Genomic DNA, 24596 nt, shown 5'->3' with positions numbered 1-24596 from the left:
TGTCTGTCTAGCTAGCGAAGGGTGGTGAAAAGACCAATTTTATTTCTCGTTACCTTTTGCACCAAGTGTTTAAAGGCTCAGTTAACGTGTCTGGCAACCCAAGCGTCCTGCGAGATGGAGGGAATCCTCCTGCTTCAGATCCCAATTCCCTTAGATGGCTGTTACTCCACTGTCATTAGTGTCACTTGTTTACCTGAGAAACAGATTTGAAAAGCCTTGCTTCTACCACAGACATTGTACTTGGTTTATTTTATATATTTTTTCTTTTTTCTTCTTTTTTTTTTTTTTTTTTTTTTTTTTTTTTTTTTTTGCATTATTTCACATGCTGAAGAGATAAAGAGGCACATTCTCCAATAGATGTCAGCGGTTTGAACCATGCAACCTCCACTGGACACCCTGGGAGCTGCACAGGCAAAGTCCAACACACTGAGTTGAGAAATTAAAGACTGAGGGCCTGATCCTGCACCAACCCAAGTCCATGCACCTGATCCTCTTCCCACTTACACTGACTTCAAGGGAATTTCTCTTGGGACTTGACATCACTGGCTGGGAAAGCACCTGGGACATGGGAACCCCTGGGAGTGAGCTCCCACCTAAGTGCATTGCTAGATTGGGACCTTAGAGAAAGAACATGGTCCAGCAGCTAAAGGATGACAATGCTTAAAACATTTTTATTTTGGTTCCTGGCTTGTTTGGCCCATAATGCCAAAAAAATTAACAGCGATCCTGATTTTTTCAAAGAGCAAACGGTGCAGCAATGGTTTCTCCAAGCAATCACCAGCTAGCCTTGGCTTCTCCTCTCTGAGATGACCCAGCCTCAGCAGGACAGCACAGCATGGCAAGGACAGTCCTGTGGCTGCCCCTGCCCTCCTCTTGCTCCTCTTCCTCCTCCTCCCAAAATTTCTGGCTACCTCTGGTCATTATTCTCAAGATGTTTTTTTAAAACATCCATCCTCCTATGCTCAAAAAAAAAAAAAAAAAAAAAAAAAAAGCAGCAAGATGTAAACCTGGTAAGATGTATTTTGTAATAAAAACCCAAAAGGTTTTTATTGGATCCCCATCACTGATATTTTTCTATTTACAGAAACTCTAAATGCAATCGATGGCCGTGGGCTGGGTTGGCTCCTGCTGCAGGATTCCTTTCTGTAGGGACATCTCTCCTATTCCTGTGCCATGGGAGACTTGTGCTCCTGTGGCAGAGTGGTGAGTACCACTTTGCCCTGTGGAATTCTCCTCTCACATAGATTTTACAGCCTTCAGAAGTGGCTGGTCCCTACTTTCTAATGCCAGTGCCAATTCTAACTCACCCAGACGCCGGTGACACCACGGCTCAGCAGCACTGCTGGCACTGTCCTCCCATCCTGCACTGGCGTAGGAGTAAAAAGAGATGAAGCAGAGAAGACATTTTAAGGGATGCTGCAGAATAAACATCTTTTCTGTGGCTTGGCTTCATCGCTCCCAAGAGCCAAGCGAGCTCCCAGAGCCCAACGAAAAGATGCAAGAGGAGGATGGAAGTTGCACTGGGACCGGGCAAGAGGATGGGCTGGGGTAGGAGCCAGCACAAGCAGGGGCAGGGAGCCCTGGGGGTGTGGGTGGCAGGCAGGGATGGGTGGGACTCACATCCCTGTCCTCCCACAGCTGTGAGCAGTGCCATGAAAAACAAAAATGCAATTAGAGAACAAGAGCTTGTATGGTGAGGGATGAGGCAAAGGTGAGAAGTGAAAACCTTGAGGTAGTGATAGGCAGGTGGAGATGAATCCTAGGAAAGTAAAGTCCCGGGTCTTCAAGGAGTTAATCAGTAGGATCCCCTGGGAATTGCCCTCGGGGACAAGGGAGCACAATAGAACTGACAGATCTTTCAGGATGCTTTTGGTAGAAAGCAAGAGCTCTCCATCCCCAGGTGTAAGAAATCAGGCAAGGAAGGCAAGAGATTGGCCTGACTGAGTCAGGACCTGCTGGTCAGGCTGAAGGGCAAGAGGAGATGCACAGGCAGCAGAAGCAGGGACAGATATCCTGGGAAGAGTACTGGGATACTGTCAGGTTGTTCAGGGACAGGGTGAGGAAGGCAAGGTGCAGATGGAGCTGAATGTGGCAAGACACAGAGAATAACAAGGGCCTCTACAGGTGTGTCAGCATGAAAAGGAAGGGTCAAAGTAGGTGTGACACAATTGGCAGACTGGTAACAATGGATGAGAAGGTTGAGGAACCCTCTCTTTCCATCTCCCATGAGTGGTGGAACCACAGGACAGGGACTGGAGGAGCAAAGTCCCTCGCACTGTAAGAGAAAATCAAATTTGTGACCACCTGAGGAACCTGAACATACCTAAGACTATGGAACCTGATGAGATGCATCCCAGAGCCCAGAGGGAATTGGCTGATGAAGTTGTCAAGTCACTCTCCACAGTATCTGAAAAGTTCTGGCAGTCAGGTGAAGTATTGGATGACTGGGAAAACAAAACCATTGAACCACCCCCCCTCTCTGCCTGGGAACACCATGGACCAGATCCTCCTAGAAACTATGCTGGGGCTCATGGAGGACAGGGAGGTGACTCAGGACAGCCAGCACAGCTTCACCAAGGGCAAGTCCTGCCTGGCCAGCCCAGTGGCCTTCTAGGATGGATTGACTGCATCCATGGACAAGAGAAGGACTCCAGGTGTCATTTGTGCGGAATTCTGTAAAGCCTTTGACACAGTCCCCCACAACACCTTACTAAACTGAAGAAACAGATTTGAAGGATGAAGTGTTCAGCAGATGAGGAATTGGTTGGACAGTCACATCCAGAGGGCAGTGGTCAACAGCTCACTGTCCAGGAGGACATCAGTGGTGAGTGCTGTCCCTCAGGGGTCTGTACTGGGACCAGCAATGTGGAGTATCTTCACCAATGATGTAGACACTGGGATCAAGTCCCCTCAGCAGGTTTGCAGATGACACCAAACTGAGTGGTGAGGTTAACATGCCTGAGGGACAGAGTGACATCCACAGGGACAGGGACAAGCTCAAGAAGTGGGCCCAGCAGAACTTCATACGGTTCAACAAGGCCAAATGTGATGTGCTGCACCTGGGATGAGGCAATCCCTGGGATCCACAGGCTGGGGAATGAAGGGATTTAGAGCAGCTCTGCCGACAAGGACTTGAGAAAGAAATTTTTTATGAGGGTGGTGAAACGTTGCTTCAGGTTGCCCAGAGAGGTGGTGGCTGTCCCCTCCCTGGAAACATTCAAGGTCACGTCAGACAGGGCTCTCAGCAACCTGGTCTAGTAGAAGATGTCCCTGCTTTTGCAGCGGAATTGGACTAGGTGGCCTTCAAAAGTCCCTTCCCTCCCAAATGCTCTATAAAGATCAAGAGGGAGGAGGGCAAATGGTTGGCTCGAGGCAATTTCTGAATTTTGGGGTCAAGCAGCAGAGCGATGACCTTTTCAGACACAGGGAAGGGCCAGTGCCACACCATGAGGGACCCAGGCTCTTTAACATCTCCCCAGCAGAGATTTTTGAAGGACATGGTATGACCACCAACGCTGTCAGCAACTGGAATTGTAGGACTGAAGGAGAGCAACAAGGCAGCTGGAATTTGTGATTAAAACCATTCTGAAACAGCTGGGTATTCATGGATAAAACAGTCGATATGTTTCATGCCTGATCTTCATGCCCTATTGCACATTCCTCCAATGCAGTAAGTATTGCTATCCTGTCCAGTACAACGGGTTTTATTATGAGTCCCACATTCATAACATTAAGCATAAGGAGCACAGTGCAGGCCAGGTGGAATGTGCTTTCAACTGATGGTTCTGGGTCAGAAAGAAGGTCTGGGCCACATCCCACAGACCTGTCTCTGTAAGAGCAGCAGCAGAACATCCAAAAGAAGGGAGCTGCCAGACCTTCCTGCAGCATGTGGGGAGAATGCTGAAAAACTGGGATATGCTAACACCACAGCAGTGGTTGGAGCTTGTAGTATCTGATGAGCCTGTGAATGGAAAAGAGAGCTGCTGGGGAAGCGGGGAGAGCGTGGTGGCTGCAGGCCAGCCCAGAGCCCAGGGATAGAGGCCTACCACAGCTCTTGTCTCCAGAGTAAATCCTGAGCATCTTCTGGATCTCCCTCCTGGAGCCCGAGCTGGGGTGGGATGCTGCATGCCATGGGGCACCAGGCACCACTTTCATCCAGAGCATCTCACTCCAGGCAACGCCAGCATTTATTCCATGAAAAAATGAACTTACAGGATGTTTTTTATAATTACTATTTTTTTTTCAGACTTTGTCCTTTCATCTGTTAAGTGAAACACAATGCAACTACTAAGCTGTTCTCTCTGGGATCGCAGAGCTGAGCTAAGCTGCACCCCAACATCTGTAAGAGCTCAAAACACGATTCTAAACTAGCACTCTACATCTCCACTTTGATTTTAAGTGATCGCTCTGCTTTTCTGCTAAATTAACTTAAACCAATTCTGCTGCTTTGCCTGGCGTGTGGGTGGAAAAAACTGACTTGGGAGGAAACCTGAGCCCAGTCCTGCCCTCTGTGTGACACCATGTCTATGCCTGTGGCCGTATCAGCAAACTGATCTGTCCACTGCTAGAAAGGCTCCTCTTCCTCACTGCCTGCTATTGCATAAGGTGTCCAAGCCTCACATCCCTCTGCTCCCAGGGCTCTTGCATATCAAGGTTTTTCATGAGAAATCAGCAGCAAAACGCACAGGTTCTCAGTTGCACAAGGAAAATAGATCTTTGTTGGGCTCGTTATTCTCGTGGAGGGCAAGGGTGTGGTGAGGAGGGTTACAAATAAGGCCTTTTGAGAATATATTTAGCATTCAATACTTAACGCCGTCTTAATAAAGTCCAGTCATGATCCGGCCCTGATTGGTGAGATCACAAATAGCTCCATTGGTTGTATTTGTTGCATGAACTGAATCAAAGAAAAAGTTCAGAGTTGTATTTTAAATTTATGACTCTGCTTTTGAAAGTTCAAACTATATTGGCATTGCAAGGTTAGACATGGAGGAAACACCAAAGCTATGAATGGAGAGCACTTCTGACAGGCTCTGCATCAAAAATGTTTAAGAAACTATTCAAAGGAAAAGTAAATAGCACTCAGTGTATGAAATGTATTAGTTCTGTTTTTATACCTATTTCAGAATTTATCCCAGGTTCTTATAAAATATATAAAACTGAGATACAAAGAATTAGCAATGTAACTTTGCATTTCAAATGATCTTCAGCTACAGGTTTTGCTTTAAGAAAACAGACACTTGAAAAGCAGCTGTTCTGTAGTCTCTAGATGCAGACACTTGAGTTCCTGGCAAACTTACCGTCAGTGGTTTTCTGAACTCCTCCACCATTGCAACTCTCTCCTATAATGAAACTCAACATTTCACCATTAAGTTTTTCTGCTCGTGGTTTCAAAGAGAGGACATTACCATTTCCCAGCATCGGTTTCAAAGTTCCTTTTTTTCTTCTTTTTTCCCCCCTTTTTGTTTCTTTTTTTTTTTTTTTTTTTTCTTCCCTTTATGAGCTTTAAACCACAGGGTGAATCCATGAAATGAGGTAAGTAAATTTGGCACACTTCTAGTCATGTCCATAAAACTTTTGGTAAGTTGTATCAGTGAACAATATCATTTTTCATTGTGAGTTACAGGTGCTTTCGAAGGGGGGTGGTTAGTACTTAACAACTGGAATGTTTCTAGTAAAACCAAAAGGCATAGCTGCAGAAAACACTCACAACCCAATGTTGATAGAGAAGTAAAAATATATACAATACAGTCACTTGTTCATAGTTTGGCACAATTTTTTGTTGTTGTGGGTAATAGTGCATAAACTACTGTACAACAGTATGACTTTTAAAACAGTCTTTCACAGAGAATACCAGATTAGGTTTGCTTTCAAATAATAAAATTCCCACAATTTCAAACTCTTCATTTCAGCACTTACATTTCAACAGACCACAAGGCAGATTTCGAAAAGGAACCGATGGGGGAAAAAAAAGAAAAAACAACTGGAAAAAAAAAGGTAAGAAAAGAACCAAACATCAACCGTCTTTCTAGAAAAGGGAGTCTCTTCTTCAAATACAGGAAAACCCAAAAATGCTGTTTCTGCTTTAAGAAGAATGGAGTCTGATTCCCTGCAGGAAAAAATCAAACATTTGATGCCATCTAAGTTAGCTCGTCTGGAGTCACCACGACGGAGCGAACACGCTAAAGGCGGGCGGGTAGAGAAGATGCAGCTTTAGATGATGCAGGTTAGGAGACACAACAGCAGAGGGGGCCAGAAAGCACTCAAAAATTGCCACGTGAAGCTCAATTAGGAACGAGTTCTCATTTGCAAAGTAAAGAGCCTTTGAGATCTTGGCTTTTGGATGCAGAACCTATTTTTTTTTTTTTGTGGTTTATTTTTTACAAAATGTTCCAAAAAAAAAAAAAAGTCTTTCCTTGTCAAAATCATTAAAAAGAGCGTGTAATCTTTTTTTTTTTTTTTTTTAGTTTTTCCCCCAATAAATAAGTAATTAAAAACTGAAGAAGCCAAACAGCAGAAAAGAGTAGCCTTGTTAGTTTTTTTAACCCCAGCCAAGCCAGAAAATTGGTCATTCTTTTAGGTAGCTTGCAAGTCATAAGTATTTTCATGCATTTAAAAATAATAATTAAAAAAAAAAAACACAAACAAACAAAAAAAGAAACCAACCCCAAAACCAAAACCAACCAAAACTGTAAAAGGGGAATGTCTTTTTTCTTTTTTTTTTTTCATGCAAACTTTTGCTTTCAGGAAGGAAAGACTGAGGAACAGCGGGCCTAGCAGGTGGGAGGGAGGTTAGGGGCATTCCAGCCAGTTTGGTGCAGCATTACCTCAGTTTCTCAAAAGCAGCTGTCACGGGTGGGTCCTTGTGGGGCTGTTCGCGGTCCGTCCGCTTGATTTTACAGTTCTCATCCCTCAGTGATTTTGAACTGGATTTATGACGGTAGAGTTTTTTATGGGTAGGTCCATTATTGCCTAAAGTGCTCAGGTTACTATAGTTTTTATCAAAAAAGGGAGCGTGAATGTCCGTGGTGAAGCCGGTGGAGCAGTTGGGGCGACCGGGGTCGCAGGTCACAGCTTTGCTGTTTTTGCTTGAGCCCTTGTTGTTTGACTTGTGGTTCTTCGCCGCCACTGGCGAGCCACCGTTCGCCTTCTTCTTCGACTCTTGGGAGGTCCCTGCCAAAATTTTAAGAGTTTTCAGTTTCAGGCTGTTGGACTCCGGTGACCGGAATATGTCTGGAACGCTGTTGTGGCCGACGGGCCCCCACAAGGGCTCAATGGAGGCCATCATAAACCTCTGGACATCAGCCATTCCTGACGCAATGTTGGACAGGATGTTGGAAGGTTCCTCGAACTCCCTCTGGTCGTCGTCCAGGAGGCTGGTGGCGTTGCCCAGGCTGGCTTCCGACCAGCCTGTGCCCCCCTCTTTTCCCAGTGCCCACTCTCCAGAGAGCCCGTTGTGCTTGCCCAGCTTCACCCCGGCCGGGCCACAGTGCTGAGTGCCCTCGGCCACACCCTTGGTGGCCGTGGCCATGGTGCCCAACTGAGTGACTGCCCTGCCGCCAACAGCTGGAGCCTTCTCTCCATTGACTCCTGCTGCATTTTTCCCTTTCCTGGTGGATTTGGGTGCCTGCCTGGAGTTTTTCCCTTGCGGCTTATCGGTTCCTTTGTTGGTTTTGGGTGATTTTTTCCGGGTGGCTTTCTGGGAAGAGCTTTGGTTTGTACCCACATTCTTGCTGGATGAACTTTTCCTCTTCGATTTTGACACTTTGCTATTGGTGCTAATTTGACCAGATGGCTCATTAAATGTTGACAAGCATGGACTCTTTTCGAGAAGGCTGACAGAATCTTCATCATTGAACATATGGAACTGGAACTGGTGATTATTTAAAGCAAACCCATTATCTGTCTGATCCTCGGTCTGCAGGACCCCACAGTTCCACTTGACCTTTTCGGAACTGTTGAGGGAGGCCTGGGGGCTCTCCTGAAAGCCCTTCAGTGTGCCCAGAGGCTTGGCATCAGAGCCAGCTATCTGTGGGGACAGGTTGGGGGTGTCTGGAGGGGACATCTCTGAAAGCGACGACTGGCGGAACCTATCAGGTGTGAAGTTGGAAATGTCTAAAAGGTCCGTGGACTCCTTCAAAGGGGTGATTTCATCTATGCTCTGCTGGATCACTAGCTTGGGACTGCAGTGGGCCAAGAAATCATCATTAATATCATCCTCGCCGTCCTTTTCACAAGATTTTAAACTTAAAGAACTGTAATTGCTAGAACTAACTGACAATGAACCCACTGAATCAAAACTAATGAGCCTGCCATCATCCGTACTGAGTGTACCTCGTTGGAAATGAAAGCGCCCCTCTCCATTATTGAAATGACATGACTGATAAGAATCATCAGACTGCACTTGTTGGCTATCCGGCATGTAATTTTTTTGGTATAGCAATTTGCCGCTATTCAGATTGACTTGAGTGTATCCAGAGGCGGGGAGGCCGTCCGTGCCGGGGGCAAACTCATTCGGCATTCCGGCCGCCTCCGGCATGTCCCCGGGGAAGTCCTGGCGCTCGCTGCCCTTGCTGGCCGGCCACATGCTGCCGAAGCTGCCCTGCTCCATCTCCAAGTGGCCGGGTGACTGCTGCAGCTCCGACTCGGAGGGCGGGGAGAGCACGCAGCTCTGCGCCGGCTGCAGGGACGGGAAGGGCTTTTCTGGCGGGACAATGCTGGGGAGCGGGTGCTGCTGCTGCTCGGAGGAGTGCTGGGCGAAGTACGGGATACCCGTGTTGCTCGACAGATCTGAAGCATCTAACAACGTCTGCAAATACCCTCCGGGGATCAGGGGTACATTGGTGGTGATATTAGCAGATGGCAGAGGCTTGTCTGAAGAGGAGGTGGATGGTAGGAAAGGAGAATTTTTAGCAACCTTATCCTCGTGGCACTCTGGGAGATGGGAGCTGTCTGAAGCACAGGGACTGTTTTCGTCCTTCAGACGCGCTGCAGAGTCCTGGTTTTCCAGTGCTGGAGAGTCCTCTGCCGTACTGGTGGCAGCTTTAATCTTCTTGCACTTTAACCTGGCTTCACTTTTGAATTTGATTCTGCGGAGCACTTTCCGCTCCGTCCCCTTGTGCTCCCGCTCCTGCGGTTTGCATTTCACGGCGATGCCTGCGATGTCGTGGACGTGTAATCCATTGGCACAGCTGGGGGTGGCAATGGCTAATGCCGGCAGCCCTTTCAGGCCCACGTCCTCCTTACTGCTGCAAGGCTGCTTGTGATCAGAGGAGCAAGAGCCCAGCTTGTTCACTGATTGCTCGATGGCTTTAATTCTTTGAATCCGGTGCCTGTTTGCTAGCTTGCATTTTCGCTTCCGTGGGTGAGGGAGGAACGAAGCATCTGAGCCGTTAAGATAGAAATTCTGCTTGTGGTAGAGAGACGATCTGAGCAAATCCAGCCGGCTCTGCTGCCTCTCCTGCCAGAAGCCCTTCAGTGGGGCCAGCTTCTTGTATTTGCTGAGCAGCTCCTCGTTCAGAGTAACAGTTGTCTCGTTGGCATCCACTTTGCTGAGCTTCACCAGCATATGCTTCTCCCCTTTAAACCTGTTAATGATGATGTACTTGATGATCACGGGGGGCTCCTTGCGAGAGACTTTTCGCCGTTTCTTGGGGCACCACTCGTCGTCGTCCTCCTCCTTGGGCCCATCCGGGAGCCACTCCTTCTTGTCCAGGATCTTCTCGTTCTCGATGGAGTCCACATCGTACAGGTAGTCGTCGCTGTATCGCACTTTCCTCTTCGCCCGCAGCCCGTAGTTCTGCTGGATGAAGGAGCCGGAGTGGTCCCGGGCCAGGTACCGGCTGCAGTCCTTGATGTCCCGCAGCACGTCGTAGGAGGACTCCGTGCAAGTGCTGTCATCGCTGAACTCCCCGGAGTCCTCTGTGGAATTCACAGAGTCCAAGAAGTGGCTCCTCTTGGAGCCCACGTACTGCACCATCTCTGTGCTGTTGCAAGATTTATTTAAGGCAGCTTTCTCCTCCTCCTCACCATCCTCTTCCTCGCCGTCCTCCTCCTCCTCCCCCCAGATGATGCTTTCCTCGGATTTGAATTGAGAAGGGTCGGTGGCACCGCTGGGCCCCCTTTTCAGGGTGCTCCTGCTGTCCCTTTTGGTGCAGTTGCTGAAGACGCTGGGGAAGAAGTTGAACTGGGCGTCCTCTTGTAGGGTGCTGGTCTTCTCCCGCACATTGTCCTGGAAAGATTCATATCTAATCTTTAGGGAGCAGACATCACTTCCCAAGGTGGAATCGTCATCATCGAACATGTAATTGTCCACGTCTTCCTCAGAAAACAGATTTACAGAAAGCTCATTTTTGGAGCAGAGGTCAAGCAGCTCAATTTTACTTTCACTAATGAAAGATTCAAAATAGCCCCATTCCTGGTTGGGATTTGTTAGTAAAGGTTCCTCACCATTGCATTTGTCTAATAGTAATCCCTCGTAATAATTTTTCTGAGTGGGGTCCTCTGAATCACTGTCAGATTTCTCTGCATCTCTTTTGTCCGCTGCCCTCGATTTATGCATAGGGAAGCTTAAAAGCTGGTCTGAAAGCAGTTGATCCCCATATCTCATGGTTTCTCCTGTGCTCATGCAGTGAATCCCTATATCAGAGACCGAACAGGTGTCATAATCCCTATTTATATCCCCCACTTTCAAGCTTATTCCCGGCTCCGCATCAATGCTGTCCTTGGATTCAATAAAGCAGCCCAGACAGGTCCGGCTCGGCTGCATCAGGCAGTCTCCCGTCAGCGCCGACATCCCCCCGGGCTCCATCATGGTGAAAGGAGCCTTCTCGCAGTCGCCCGGCAGCGACCAGGAGCTCATGCCCTTGGTCACGCAGGACGTCAGGGAGATGGCGTGGGCGGAGGAGTCGTCCGAGGCGTGCTCGGGGACATCCGTGAGGCGCAGCGGCGACTGGGGGCTCAGCAGGCAGGGCTTCTTGGCCGTCGGGGCGCGGTGGCACGCGGGGCCCTCCTTGGGAGCCGCGCTCAGTGCCGGGAACGGCGCCGCTGCCTCGGCGGCGCTGCAGGGCCTCTCATCGCCATCCAGGGCGTGCAACTCTGCGGGGATGGAGGGAAGGGAGAAAAAGACAGAGGGGTTACCACCCTTGGAGGTACAGAAAGAGAGAGGGTTACAAAGGTTACCACCCTTGTAGGCCTCAGGCTCGCCACCCCACTCCCCTTCTCCCAGTGACTTTTCCCAAGTGCTCCTTTGGGAAGCCCTTCCCAGCAATCCTTCCCTCCTGGATCCAGTTAATGTGGTGATGTGTGTGGAAGGCAGAGGTAAACAGGCTGCTCCCTGCAGCCAGCTGGAAGAGGTACAAGAGTACGTTTAAAACACGCAATGCATCCGCTTTTCCCTCCTCATATCCATACGGTTACCTGGAAACTGCCTCTCAAACCGCACAATGTTATTAAAAAAACAAAACAAGCCTAATAAAAATGTTCTCATTAACATTGAAAAAATTAACAGGAAAGTGAGATTCTTAAAGAAACAAAGCACCCCCCCTGCAGGGTCTGAGCTTGCACACACCTGAGCTGCTTTACTGCTCTGGACTCAGGGAATGATGGCTGATTTTAAAAACCCAGCAGTCTTTTTGTCACTGTCCATGCCAAGGGAAGGCAGAAGAGAACACAGAGTTTAAAGCAATTATTGTTAGAATTATTGTGGGGTTTGCCATTCTTCCCTAATCGCTAAAAATGCCTTTTTAGTCATGTAAGGATTTTTTAACCTAAGGATTTTTTTTTAGTTTTACCTCGTTGCACTTCTTTTATGGCAGAATAAAGTTATGAATGTACTTTTATCTGACTCCTGGCTCAACGGACGGCATGACCCTTGAAATTTAAATACGATGTCTTTTCATCCATGAACACGCTCTGATATCTCTGTACTAAAAAAATATATTCCAATGAGTGCATTCATCCCAGCCAGAGAGCTCTGCCGACTCGGAGCCTGGTGCTTTTGTCATGGCTCAGGTCTTTCCTTTTTGGTGGCTCCGCTGAAGGCAGAGGGGCGAGAGCCAAAGCTTTCCAAGGAGGGACAAGTGCTTTAAAACACAACTGGAGCACCAGGATGTGGCATTAAATGGGGCATGCAAAGGGATTTAATTGGCTGCTGCAACACTCCACAAGTGCTCTTATTCCAAACTGAGAGGAAAGTGAATCTCCTGCATCCTTGGCAGCCTGGGGAGGGGAGGTTGGTCCTGGCAGAGGTACCACCAGCACCGTGGAAAACCCCCCAGGTGGGGAGGATGGAAAGGAACAGGATGCCATGGAAGGAGCAGGGTGCCTGCCTGTGCCAAGCAGGAGGTCAAAACCCCCCTAATTTCACTCCCATAAGTTTTGTGCTACAGGGGCCTTAGGGATGGAGCCATCAGCGAAGTCTGAACAAAGCGCAAACTGCAGCTGGAGCCTTGCAGCACTCCCAGGACTTTAAACCTTCTCCCAGAGACTCCCTAACTCCAACCAGAAGTGCAATGCAATGCCTGTCATCATCTTCAACATGAATGACTTGGGAAAGGCCAGACTGGCTTGCTTGAAAACGGTTAAAAAAAGGAAATAAATAAAAGAGCTGATTTTTGAGTCCCTCCCACCAGTCTTCAGATCAGAAATGCAGAGGTGGTTATCTTTTTCCTTAAGCACCAAAACAAATTAACCAGTGCAGTTCCACTTCAGAAGTAAAATAAAATAAAAATCAGCTTGGAGCTGACAGGAAGCATGGAAAATTTGAGGATAAAAGAAGAATGTCTGTGAATGCTGTAAGACTCAAAGAAGGGGGAGGCAGAAAGCTGAAATTCAATCTCAAAAGCTGCATTCAATAGGCAAAGCTGCTATTATATAAACTAAACCGTCTCTGGGTGTTTCTTTAGGTTTATACTTTTGTGAGTGAACTTAACTCTTGTGAAATACAAATGCCAAAACCTGATGTTCTGGGGCTCTGTATCAGCCTGAAATCAGGCCTGTGTTCAAATGATGCTCCAAGGGAATACAGTTCACACAGAAAATGCTGGCGAACAAAACCACTTTTCCCAGTTTCCCTCAGCATCCGCCCATCAGCACATGGGCAAGGGGCGGTGGCAGCTCCAGAGCTTCGTGCTGGCTCCTGGCCTTGGATTCAGCAGCAACTCCCACACAGCAGTGTTCAAACTGAAAGTTTAAACTGACAGAGGGGAGGCTGGGATGGGATGTGGGGAAGGAATTCTTAGCTCTGAGGGTGGGGAGGCCCTTGCACAGGGTGCCCAGAGAAGCTCTGGCTGCCCCTGGATCTCTGGAAGTGTCCAAGGTTGGACGGAGCTTGGAACAACCTGGGATAGTGCAAGGTGTCCCTGCCCATGGCAGGGGGTGGCACTGGATGAGCTTTAAGGTCTGTTCTAACCTAAAGCACTCTACAGTGTTATATCTGATTAAAGCACTTTTTAAGCCCTGTTTAATTGAATTCCATGGAAGTGGTATGAGGTTCTAAAAATCTCCTCTTTGCTGATCAGGGCAGCACTGACTTTGTTGTCCACTGAATTAGACAAAGGGACCATGGCTACAAAATCCCTCTGCAGCTCCAGCAGCTGCAGCTTTACCCTGTGCAGTCAGGAAGGAGATGGGCTGACAGGGACAGACACCTCCCAAATTACATCCCAGGGGCAAGTGTGAGCATGTGCTCACCCCACGAGCTGTGGGGTCCTCATGGGTACCCACGTGGCTGGAGTTGCTCCAAGGTTTTGGCAAAGAACAAGAACATTTGTCTCTACCACCTTGTTTAGAGCTGACAGAAAGATCTGAACATATGTTAGAGGACCACGTCCTTGACATCTAACAGGATCAAATTTATATATAAATAAAACATATCTATCTATCTATCTATCTCAAGATTTATGGGCCAATACAAAATGTAAAAAGCCATGAAATTAAGCATAAAACACATTGAAGAATGAAAGCATCAGGCTCTGCCTCTCCTCTGCATTTAAAGTGGCCAGTGATTACAGTCCAAACAACCTCAGAAAATGCTCAGAGGCTTATTTATTTCAATCAGGGTTTCAGACAGTTGAGCACTGTTACTCCTAATTAGTTATTCCAAAAGCAAATATAGAATTGATGAAATAAATACGAAGTTGGGCATTCTGGGAGGCTGCAGCAAGGGGCTGATCCTTCCCCACCCCTGCTGGTGGCTCCCAGGAACACTACCTGTCTGTGCAGAAAAGGGATTACAGGATAGGGAATCCCATGTGCTGGGTGATGGGACACAGGCAAGAACAAGCTCACAAATCCAACCTTCCCTTCCCATTAATCCTGGTTTCTTTCTCCCACCCAATCTCTAATTTTCCCCCAGTTTGTAGGGACTAAGTATCCTTCAGCCAAATTTTGCTAATATTGGCTAATGGGATCATAATGCTCAGAGAGGGAAAGATTCCCAACAGATACAGGGGCTACGAAGTCCTGAATGACTTTTTTCCCCCAAGAAACCAAACTAAAATCTCTAATTCAAACTGCATGTGCACAAAAACATTTCCAGCCATGCCCATGCACAGGTAAAAACAGTTCTTGTTAAGGCCTAAAAAGGTGTAGATTTATGGCTGGAATGATTCCTGTGCAGAAAACACCCATTTACTCCCCTGCTCCACACTGCAGATCCCCACAAACTGCTAATGTTAAATGCACAAAAAGAAGTAGGAAAATAAGTTGGCATCCAAGTTGTCGCTGCTCCCTCATGTACCATAATTAAGTTCCTTACCATTTTCTTTCACCCCATTAATCAGGATAGTTTCTTGGTCTTCTGAGGCACAATCCTGCTCTTGTTGGTCATCCATCAATTTAACCTCTTTCTGTTCACTCCATGCCCCACTGCATCTGGCCAACCTGCACATTTCCAGAAACACAACCACAGTCAGTGCAATCCCCAGGATCAGCTCAAGGAACCGTGAATAAAAAATAACAACAATAAAACACCCCCACACAGCCTCACACGCTGCCTGCATCCTCCTTAAGAGGACAAATCCAATTTATTTAGGCTCTCAGCTTGTCACTTTTCCACTCCAAAAGCCAAGTCCCATGTATTTTCAGCAAGGTGAAAATGTGTATCAGCAATTCCTTCCCCGAAGTCCTGCTCTGGGAGCTGGAGAGGTGCTCAGCACCTCTGCAGGACCCTCCACATCACCCAAAATTGCCGTGCAAAGGCACATTAGTCACGTCCAGCCAGGAAAGCCCATCCATCTCCAGATGGATCAGTGGAGAGATGAAGGAGAGGATTCATCCCAGTTCATCAACAGCAACTCTACGATGGAGCTGGAAAAAAACCCCACAGATGTGGAGTGACAGCTGCTCACCCTCGCTGTCAGCCACTGCCCTTCCAAGCACTGGCAGGTATGAAAAACTTCCCCAAAAAGCAGTTTGTTATGGAAAGTATCTCCAGTCTCACTGTTCACCACGAGAGCTCCATCCTTGGAAGCCTCATTCCCCACACCCCTACAACTGCCCCCACTGTCACCACTGGGTGAAGCTCCAGCTCCAGGGAGAGATGAGCAGTCCAGGCTGACTGGGCTCGCTGGGGCTTCACCAGAGCAAAGAACCCGAGATGAGGATCCAGCCCAGATCTTCTCATTCCTCCACTGAGGTCCCCCCACCCTTCAAAGCTACTGCCTGCCTACAGAGCAAGAGAGTGATGTGGCTGAAACCTGGGCATGGGTGGCACTGGAGAACCCTCATCAGTGCTCCTGATTGACAGAATTTCACCTCTTTGACTGAAAATTCAAGTCAAAATCTATTTTATCCCCTTCTGGCAACTCAAACTCAATTTTTTCTCTCTCACAGAACTGGTACTAGATTGCAGCATTGGTTTAGGTGTTTTTCTGGGTTTGGGGTTTTTTTTTTTGTTTGGCTTTTTACTTTTCACATCAACATTTGTCAGTGTCTGCTGTTCCCACAGCACTCATTGCCCTGGGGTTCAGCAGCCAAACTTCATTCATATTCAGATTTGCAGTGGAGTCCTCTTAATTAACGTGAAATCTTTACAACCGCCTTAGTAAGTGAAACCTTCACCCAACTTAAAGATGTTGTGACACCGAGAGGAAGATAAGAATAACAAGCACCAGTAACTCCATTCCTTTGCATATTTAGAGGAATATTTAACTAACCCCGAGAGTTTTCCTTTGATGCAAATCCCCATCTCAAAGCTCTCCAATGCCAGCCTGTTTGCTGTGGTAAGACCCCTCTCCTGCCAGCACCCTCCCCACAGCCTGAGCTCCCTCTGTGCCCTTTCTCCTTGCTGACATGCTGGAACAGGAGAGACTCCAAAAGCCAGAGCAGAAATCAGAGTTATTTTTCCATGAAGGAGATTAATGTCTGAGTGTGGAAGGTGCTCTGCATCTGCCACTGACAGGCTACAGCTTTGTGTCTCCTTGATAATATCTCCTGCCTGTTAAATGTGCCTTAATTAACAGAAGTATTAATAAATTAAGTTTTTAGAATATCTATTAATGAAAATATTAATAAAATATCATCAGCCTCGGGAGAACCAGAGGGGGTCTCAGGAGACCAGAGAACCACCACTGGCTCCACCCATGGGCCAGTGTGGTTGCTGGGGAGGGGGCTGAGGTGTCACAAAATGGGCTTGGGTGGGAAGGGACATTAAAGCCCATCCAGTGCCACCCCCTGCCATGGGCAGGAGTCCATCTTTCCTTGGTTCTGATGGACACTCAAGGGCCAACCTTCATGGAGAGAGCAGGGAACAGGAAGGGGGGCAAGCCATGAGCACGCAGGCAGTCAAGCAAACAGGCACAAAGGGAGAGTTTACAGACCTTTAATCCCATAGTACGATGATCTTTTGGGATGTGTGTGCACAAGGGGGAGGGAAGCACACCAGGAATGTTCCTGGTGGATGAGATCCAAAGGCTGGAGAAGACAATGAAGACAATGAAATGCAACAACAAAGGGGATGTGCTCGGGGACAAGCCTTCTCCTCGACTGCAGTGACCCAGAGAGCAGAGCTGAGCTCCAGAAACCAGCTGGGAAGAACCGAGAAGGGTCCAGACAGGCCATCTTCCCACAGGGTCAGACAGAGATGTACAAATGGGACAGACAACCCAAGTCTGCTGACACCTGCCAAACAAAGGGACCTTTGGGACCAGTGTGACCAGGAAAGGTGAGACCCCAAAAGGGACGGGGAGAAACAGCAGCAACTGGGAAAGAAAAGCTGACAAAGGGACCGGACATGATGAAGAACAGGAAGGAACAGAGGGCTGGGGATAACAAAGACGAGAAGAACAGCTGGGTCCCAGGCAAGAAAAAGAAAGCAGGAGAGGTCTAGGGGATGAGGGCAGTGTGCAGAGAATACACTGGGTAGCAGGAGAGCACAGAACACAAGAGTCATCTGCAGACTGAGGTATAAAAGGAAGAGAATATAGATTTCAGATGGTGTCAGGCCGCTGAAGAGAGGCACTGCTGGGGTCACGATATTATGAAGAGCTGGCAGGAAGAAAGTCAGGCACCAGCTCCAAGTTTATGAACTTGACCTGAGCCAGAGTGGATGGAGGAAGAGGATGGCAGGAGGAAGGCGACGGGCAAAGACGTGGGGTCAGATGAACTGCAGCCTTTGGAGGAGGAGGACAGGAGCACAGCAGGGCTGGCTGTGCTTCGAGGACAGGCACAGCACGTTCAGTCACAGGGAAGAATTCGGAAGCACTTTTGCTGATTGCACCATGGACTTCAGGGCATCAGCGTGTTAAGATCACAGCTGGCATCACAGAGAGTCACTGGCTAGCAAGGAGATGGAGGGGAAGAAGCAATGGGAAGCAAGCAGTGGAGCTGAACAATAATCCAACTAGTTTTAAGCACAAGATGGACAAATTAATGGGCAGAAGACCAGGATGCAGAGCTGTGGTAGCAATACACAGGGCTCATTGACCTGGAGAAACCCCTTTCAGCCCTATGGCTCAGGTCAGGTGAAAGACTGCAAGTGCCTCTAAAAACCCTCAGCATCACAGCTGAGGAAATTCCCCATTCCTCACAATTCCTGTCAATTTTCCTATTTCTAGTGCTAACAGGGCCATACAAAACCTGTTAGTGACCAGCCCACGTCCACACGTCTGGAAGAACACAAACACAGCACCACAATGGACCCTCTGCCACAAACCTCCTCCCGCCTTCGAGCAGGTCCTTCAGCCCAGGGGGCCAAGAAACCCGAAAGACACTTTTGTTCTCTTTTAAAAAACCTCCTGAGACACTCAAGAAGTTTTATGGGTGTTAGTGCTGTTGGAGTGGAGGCAAACGTGGTTGGAAAATGATGTCCCAGCTGAGGCTCCACCAGCTCCCTCTGCTCCCAACACAGAGCAAGGTCCTGGTGGAATGTCCCTTCACCAGCTCCAAGATTATTTCTTGTTCTAGAAATTCCTAGAATCAGAGAATCTCAGAAGGATCAGGATTGGAAGGAACCCTTGAACAGAGAAGGAAACACCCAAATTGCAAAGCTAAAAATCCTGGACGTGTTCCCTCACTCCCCTCCAGTGACACAAATGATGGAACTGCTGCTCACTTAAGCCCATCCAAACTTTAGGATTTAAGCATGTTCCTGTTAACACTGATTTTACAAAGACAAAAGGGAAAATGCCACCCTTTTAAACAACCAAAAAAAATGCATCTGCCCAATGGCTGCCCTCTACAAAGAGAGCGAAGTTGCTTTGCTTCTTTGTCAGCCAGAAAATGCCCATTTTCTGCTGCAGCTTTTCTGAATGGGTGTTTATAAAGTGCACAGGTCCATCACTTCACTCTGTCAGAGGTGCCATGGGGAGATGACATCCCCTTCAGCCTCTCCAGCTCCAGAGATCCCCAGATGCCAACCCAAGGAGGGATTGTGCCAAGGGACCTGCTGGAGAGGTTCCCCCCCCGGCCCTGAGGACTCCCTGCAGACTCTTCCTTGGGAAGCAGCAGTGATTTGGTCCATGGCATTTCCCAGCAGAACCAGGGATGGTCACAGTGATGCCCTGGATGCACTTAGAGGGGATAAAACAAACATGTTGGTCATGATTGCCACAGAATCCAGTGCTTGGCCACTTAAATCTATGTATCTGTATCTCGATATAATCTATAAATACAAATATTTACCCACTGCTGGTTGAACATCACCTCATTCATATTTCCTGGGTACCACCATTACACCATAGAGCTCAATACTCTGCCCAGGCAGAGGAGGGAAAAAGAATCTACCAGGTGAAAATAAGAAACAGCCCATGACTGAAAGCCCAGTGGCACATGTGGAAATTCTGTGAGGTGGAAAAGGTTCTGAGCTGGTGGTGGCTGCCCTGGAATTAAAGTTGCAAGAGTGTTTCCCCTTCAAGCTGAATAAACAGTCACACACCCAGAAAAAACTCAACATGCCAGCTCCTATTTACACACAGCTTCCACATCCTGAGTGCTGTAGTTCATGAGGGGAGATGGAGAGGGAGTATCCAAAGTGAAGGAGAATCTTTCTATGGAGAAGTGGGGGAAGAAAGCGAAGAAGAAGCTGTATCTTTTTTTTCCTGCAGAATTGTGAATAAATGCAGGTGCTCTATATATGCAGTTGTATCTTTCAAAAAAAGAGCTTTAGAGAAATTAATTACATGTCAGAGCCTCTGACAGGTCTTTTAAGAATTGTGATACTTTTGAATGAAAACATTATATACTTAAAAAGAAATACCATGTAAATGTCTCCGAGATATTTACAGTCAGTGGAGTAATAGTAGGAGAGGATTCAGCTCTGCATGGGGGGTGCTGAACACACCATGCTCCTCCCAACCACATCTCCTGCCCGTGCAGGACCTCAGCAACTGCTGCAGAAGCTCAGAGCAGAGTTCAGGGCCAGGAATTGGCTGGGAAGAGAACCCAGGCTCTCCCCAAAATGCTGAGCCACCTGTCTCTCCCCTCCAGGCTCCATCCCTGAGCACCCAGCTCCTCTCAGCAACAAGGACATTACACACCCCCCTCCTGTGCTGACATGGGCAGCTGGACCTCTGCAGAGGACAAAAGCCTGGTGGTTTGCTGCTTGGTTGGTCTTTCCTGTTTTATTTTCCCCGTTTTTTTCCTCTTTAGTCCCACAGCAGGACACAGGACAGAACTTCCCGTGGAGAAATTGTGGTGAGGCAGCACCAGAAACCACAGCAATGCCAGGCTGGTCACTCACTGCCCTGAATGCAGTGCTCTTTTCCTACCAGATTCTGAAATTCCCTGATCCTTTTTATTCCAGGGATGCCATTTGGTCCTTGTTTTTTCAGTATAATTTCATAACTGGGGGATGAAGTGCTCAAAGTTTTCACTTGCTAGCAAATGAGGGTATTAGTAATGTTAACATTATAATATTAACATTTTATTTTATTTTAATACTAACATTTTATTAGTAATGATAGTATTTTAATACTAACAGCACCTCTCTGAGTAAAGCTCTATTTCCATGAATCTACATTTCTACCTAGGCCAAGGGTCTCTGATTTTTGCTGAAATAAGGAAAAAATGCAGAGTACCTGAGGTTTCCAAACCTGACAGGGTCAGAAAGGTGAAGTTCCTAAGGAAAGGTACAGTGTGGACCCATCCTCCCCTCTGCCCACCACCAAGTGCTGCTCCAGTCCACCAAACGGATGTTGGACATGAGGGCTCTGGTCTCAAAGCTATTTTCCCAGAAAAATCTCACAAGGAAATTGAATCTCCCACCAGTTCCCCGGGCTTTTCCTATCAATGACGGTGAACACACTGGAGAAAAGTCCAAGTGAAGGAGAAATAGGAAACAAAGAAGGGTTTTGTGGGTCAATCCCAGCAGTGAGACATTTAAAACCCTACAAGAAGGTAAGGTCTAACACAGCCAACGTTAGCTGAGAATAGGTTCAGGTATAAATACAGATAAAAATCTCCAATTATGAATAAATCTGGGGGGGGGGGGGGGCGGGAATAAAATTGATGAAAGAAAAAGGAGGTTGCAGAGAAAATGGAGAACACAAAAACCATTAAAAGAGGAAACAGTTTCAGAACTGGTGTGTTCCCAGAAGGTGTAAAGGATGGATGAGTTGTTAATATTCATAGCAAGCCTCCACTTTTCCTCAGCTGAAAGCAGATGCAACAATTACTGCAGAGCCCAAGCCCCAACTCCAGCAGACCCTCAGATATGATATTAAGAACAGGCTATTTAAAGCCAGCTCTCAGATAAATGACAGTTTCTGACCTTACTCGGGGAGGACATAAGGTGTGAGTGTTTCAAGACCTGTCACAAACAACTTAAAGGCAAAAGGAAGGAAGTGAACAAAATTACAGCCTTCCTGACAAAGCACACGTTAAATACCAAAGGAGCTTTCTCTGTAAATGTATTCTCAGACATCAAGAGCAGCAGCGTATCACAAAGGAAAAAAGGTGGCAATTAAAATCCTGGAGGAGCTGAAACGCATGAGGGAACGTCTGAAATGTGGAGGGTTTCAGCATAATACTGTCCTGGGTTAGGGAAGGCAGGGCTGCCAAACCCCAGAGAGGAGAGCTCCAAAATGCAAAGCAAGAAAGGGAAGAGTCAGGGAAGAATCAGTGGAGAGCAGGGAAGCTCGTGGGGAAATGAAGAACAGAGAGACTGAGGAAATGGAAGGGAAAAGGATGGTGCAGGGCCACAAACAAAGGTTGTGTCCTCACATGAGCACAGCTCCACTCCACGTCCCCACACACAGTGATCAAGAACCTGAGGAAACCTTGATGATTCAAGGCAGGAAGAATTAAATATCCCTTTTTATCCAACATGGGATGAATTTGCACATGGGGCCAGGTAAATATTCCGCTGGGAATAATGAGGGTGAGGAAATGCAGGAGCCCAGGTGGACCTCATGAGGGTTTCAATGAGTGCACCCCGTTTTGAGGACAAGAAGCATAAAGAGAATTCCTGCCTACCAAGAGCAAGGGAGGATGATTAAGAAGAGTCACTGGGGTTTTTTTTGGTCATCCTCTCATATTTTATAGAAGTGGAAGGAAATGAAGCAATAATTAGTGTCAGCAGCTGCATAGTTTTGAAAAGCACTGGCAAGTGAGGGGGAGATTTTCATCTCCTGAAAATGAGTAAGAACACAAACTTCGGTTTAGATGTGATGGCCACGAGTAAAAACATTTCTAATTAATAGAATCACAGAATGGCTTGGATTGGAAAGAACCTTAAAGCCCATCCATTCCCACCCCTGCCATGGGCAGGGACACCTTCCACTGTCCCAGGCTGCTCCAAGCCCCAGTGTCCAACCTGGCCTTGGGCACTGCCAGGGATCCAGGGGCAGCCACAGCTGCTCTGGGCACCTGGGCCAGGGCCTGCCCACCCTCACAGTAAAGGATTTCCTCTGCATTCCTAATCTGAATCTCCCCTCTGGCAGTTTAATCTCTTCTTGTCCTGTCTGTCTGTCTGTCTGGAAAGCCTCTCTCCATCTTTTTTCAAAGCTCCCTTTAAGTAGCAAGGGTGCCCAAAGACAGCCCATGATGTTGCTTTTTGCCTTTCCCCCTTAAAAGCAGCTGTATTCCAAACATGTCATTTTCACTTCATCTCTGGATATGATGTTAAGTAAAATCAGAAATGTTAAGGGCCTGGATTTCCGAGAAAATTAGAGTGGAATGATTGAAAACTCCAATTCTCATAAATCTGCAAAGGTTGAAAATTCAGCAGGCTTGTGGGGTATTAACCTCACAAAAACACAAGGACTCTCCAAAGCTAATTATACATCAGTCTGCTCTAAAATAACAAAACCCAGTAAAGAATAGTTTGGGATGGAGATTTCTTGATGGGCAGAATTGCTTCATTTAAATGAAATTATTACCCAGATTCTCTTTCTGCTGCTGTATTTATGGATCCATTGACAAACCAGTGTCTGAAAAGCTTAACAAACTCTTCCTGTGAACCTCATCAGGAAACAGGAGAGGCCAAGGTCAAGTGCATTAAGATTACAGAAGCTGATGAAGAAAGGGGATGTTTCAGAGTCCCTCACACACTGGGTATTATGAAATAACTCAGCTGAAGAAGGGTGTGTAAAATATTGTTTAGAGATATGGATTAATGCAGAGCCAAAACAGCACAAAGAGTTGGATTTCACAGGGCTGTGCTAAAGAAAAGTCTCAGTCCTAAATTTTGCCATTGCCTCTTTCCCTATGAGAAATGTTCTCTTATTTTCCCTGTTAAAAAAAGAACACCAGGTTTAAAAAAAGAAGGAGGAAAAGAGGAATTTTTTTTTCTGTGCGAATTTGTAATATATTAAAGTTTGGACTAAGGAGGGTAATTAGGCTGGTGCCGGAGGAGGATGTGAAAGCTCATCAGGATATTTGCAGTAACCCTAGTGGGGTAAACATTTCTCATTGCTAATATCTTCAAATTAGAAATTTTACAGGAGAAAAAGAAATTTTAACAAATCTCGTTTGTCTCTTATTAGCAATTAGCCAACGTGGACTCTGGATAAAAAGTGTTAATTTCTAAAGTACACATAATTTTCATAAAAGCACAGATAGGAAACCAAACAACAGAGTGCTTGGCTTCGGCACAGGAAGGAATTAAGATGGAGCAAGGGAGGAAGGGCTCATTCCTCCCATGTTTTACACAAAGAACTGGTTCAGGGAGCTGCTGTTCCCTTACTACAGGACATGGAATTCCAGAATCCCAGAATTGTTTGGGTTGGAAGGGACTTCAAAGCTCATCTCGTTCCCATGAGCAGGGCCATGCCATGTGCTAAATGCCAGGCCATCAGCTTCAAGAAACTAAAGATTGCCAGAAAAGAGGCAACAGTGAGAAATGCCCCCAGAAAAGGGTGATGTTCCGCAGGGATGTGGAAGACAAAATGCCCTTAGACATTACATCCACGTTTCTAGCCAGATCCTTTGAATATTCCTGAACAACTCCCAAGTTTCATAAGGATTTTTCCTTTCCATGCACATATAAATGACTGCATTGATAGCAGATGGGCCCTTCCATACGATTTCCTTTTTAAACTTCCAACTTCATGCAACTCCTGCATATTCCTTGTGCTTGGAAAGGAATGCCTGTGCTTCCAGCTCCAGAGCACAAAGCTGGGGTTACTTCTGCTCATTTGGTTTTGCTTTTAAAACTTTTAATTACACAAGCAGGTAGCAACTCTCAAATACATCATTTGCCCTGAGACCACCTCGGTGCAGTGGCTCTGCCTGGCAAGGTGAGCTAAAAGCGAGCCACACTTAGGGAAAACATGCAGCACCTACTGACTTGGGTTTATTTTCCTGAGTAGTTTCCTACAGCTGACACAGCTGGACCACAGATTTTACAGGTAAAACAGCTTCCCAGTCTCATCCCGTGATGTGCATCCCAAGGAGCGAATGCTTCTGACTATAAAGGGAATCAAGGGAGGTAGGAAAAGGAAATGATCAAAACACTTATCACACCGAGAAAAGAACTTATTAGGCCCAATAAGGAGTTGGAATTGATGACAATTATAAGATACCATCCATTTTTAGCTAATAATTCAGAAAATGGATGAATTATTTGAGGAATAATATGTGATCATTTATTTAAAGACTTACACTAATGTATACGCTGGAGGAAGCGGAGCTGAGGTTGTAGGAACACTTTAACACTTACA

General features: G+C 46.9%; 1 protein-coding gene across 1 annotated transcript; it reads right to left on the bottom strand.

Moving 5' to 3' along the window:
* Window positions 1-969: 969 nt before the first annotated feature.
* On the bottom strand, window positions 970-14831 carry NEXMIF (neurite extension and migration factor). Its single transcript, XM_053956085.1, has 4 exons — window positions 14756-14831; window positions 6825-11094; window positions 6013-6106; window positions 970-5980 (listed from the first exon to the last, which is right to left on the bottom strand). Exons 1-4 carry the CDS (start codon window positions 14829-14831, stop codon window positions 5906-5908), a joined length of 4515 nt encoding a protein of 1504 aa, XP_053812060.1. The 3' UTR covers window positions 970-5905.
* Window positions 14832-24596: the final 9765 nt, after the last annotated feature.

The sequence above is a fragment of the Vidua chalybeata genome, chromosome 14 (genome assembly GCF_026979565.1).
Source record: "Vidua chalybeata isolate OUT-0048 chromosome 14, bVidCha1 merged haplotype, whole genome shotgun sequence".
Taxonomy (NCBI): Eukaryota; Metazoa; Chordata; class Aves; order Passeriformes; family Viduidae; genus Vidua; species Vidua chalybeata.
This window is presented reverse-complemented; position numbering and strand designations above follow the sequence as displayed.

Excerpts from the sequence above, each read along its gene's own strand:
- NEXMIF (XM_053956085.1), bottom strand. The coding sequence starts at position 14,831 with ATGGATGACCAACAAGAGCAGGATTGTGCCTCAGAAGACCAAGAAACT. Across the intron at positions 11,095-14,755 it reads TAATGGGGTGAAAGAAAATG|AGTTGCACGCCCTGGATGGC; the intron begins GTAAGGAACTTA and ends CCATCCCCGCAG. Across the intron at positions 6,107-6,824 it reads GCTGCTTTTGAGAAACTGAG|GGAATCAGACTCCATTCTTC; the intron begins GTAATGCTGCAC and ends TTTTTCCTGCAG.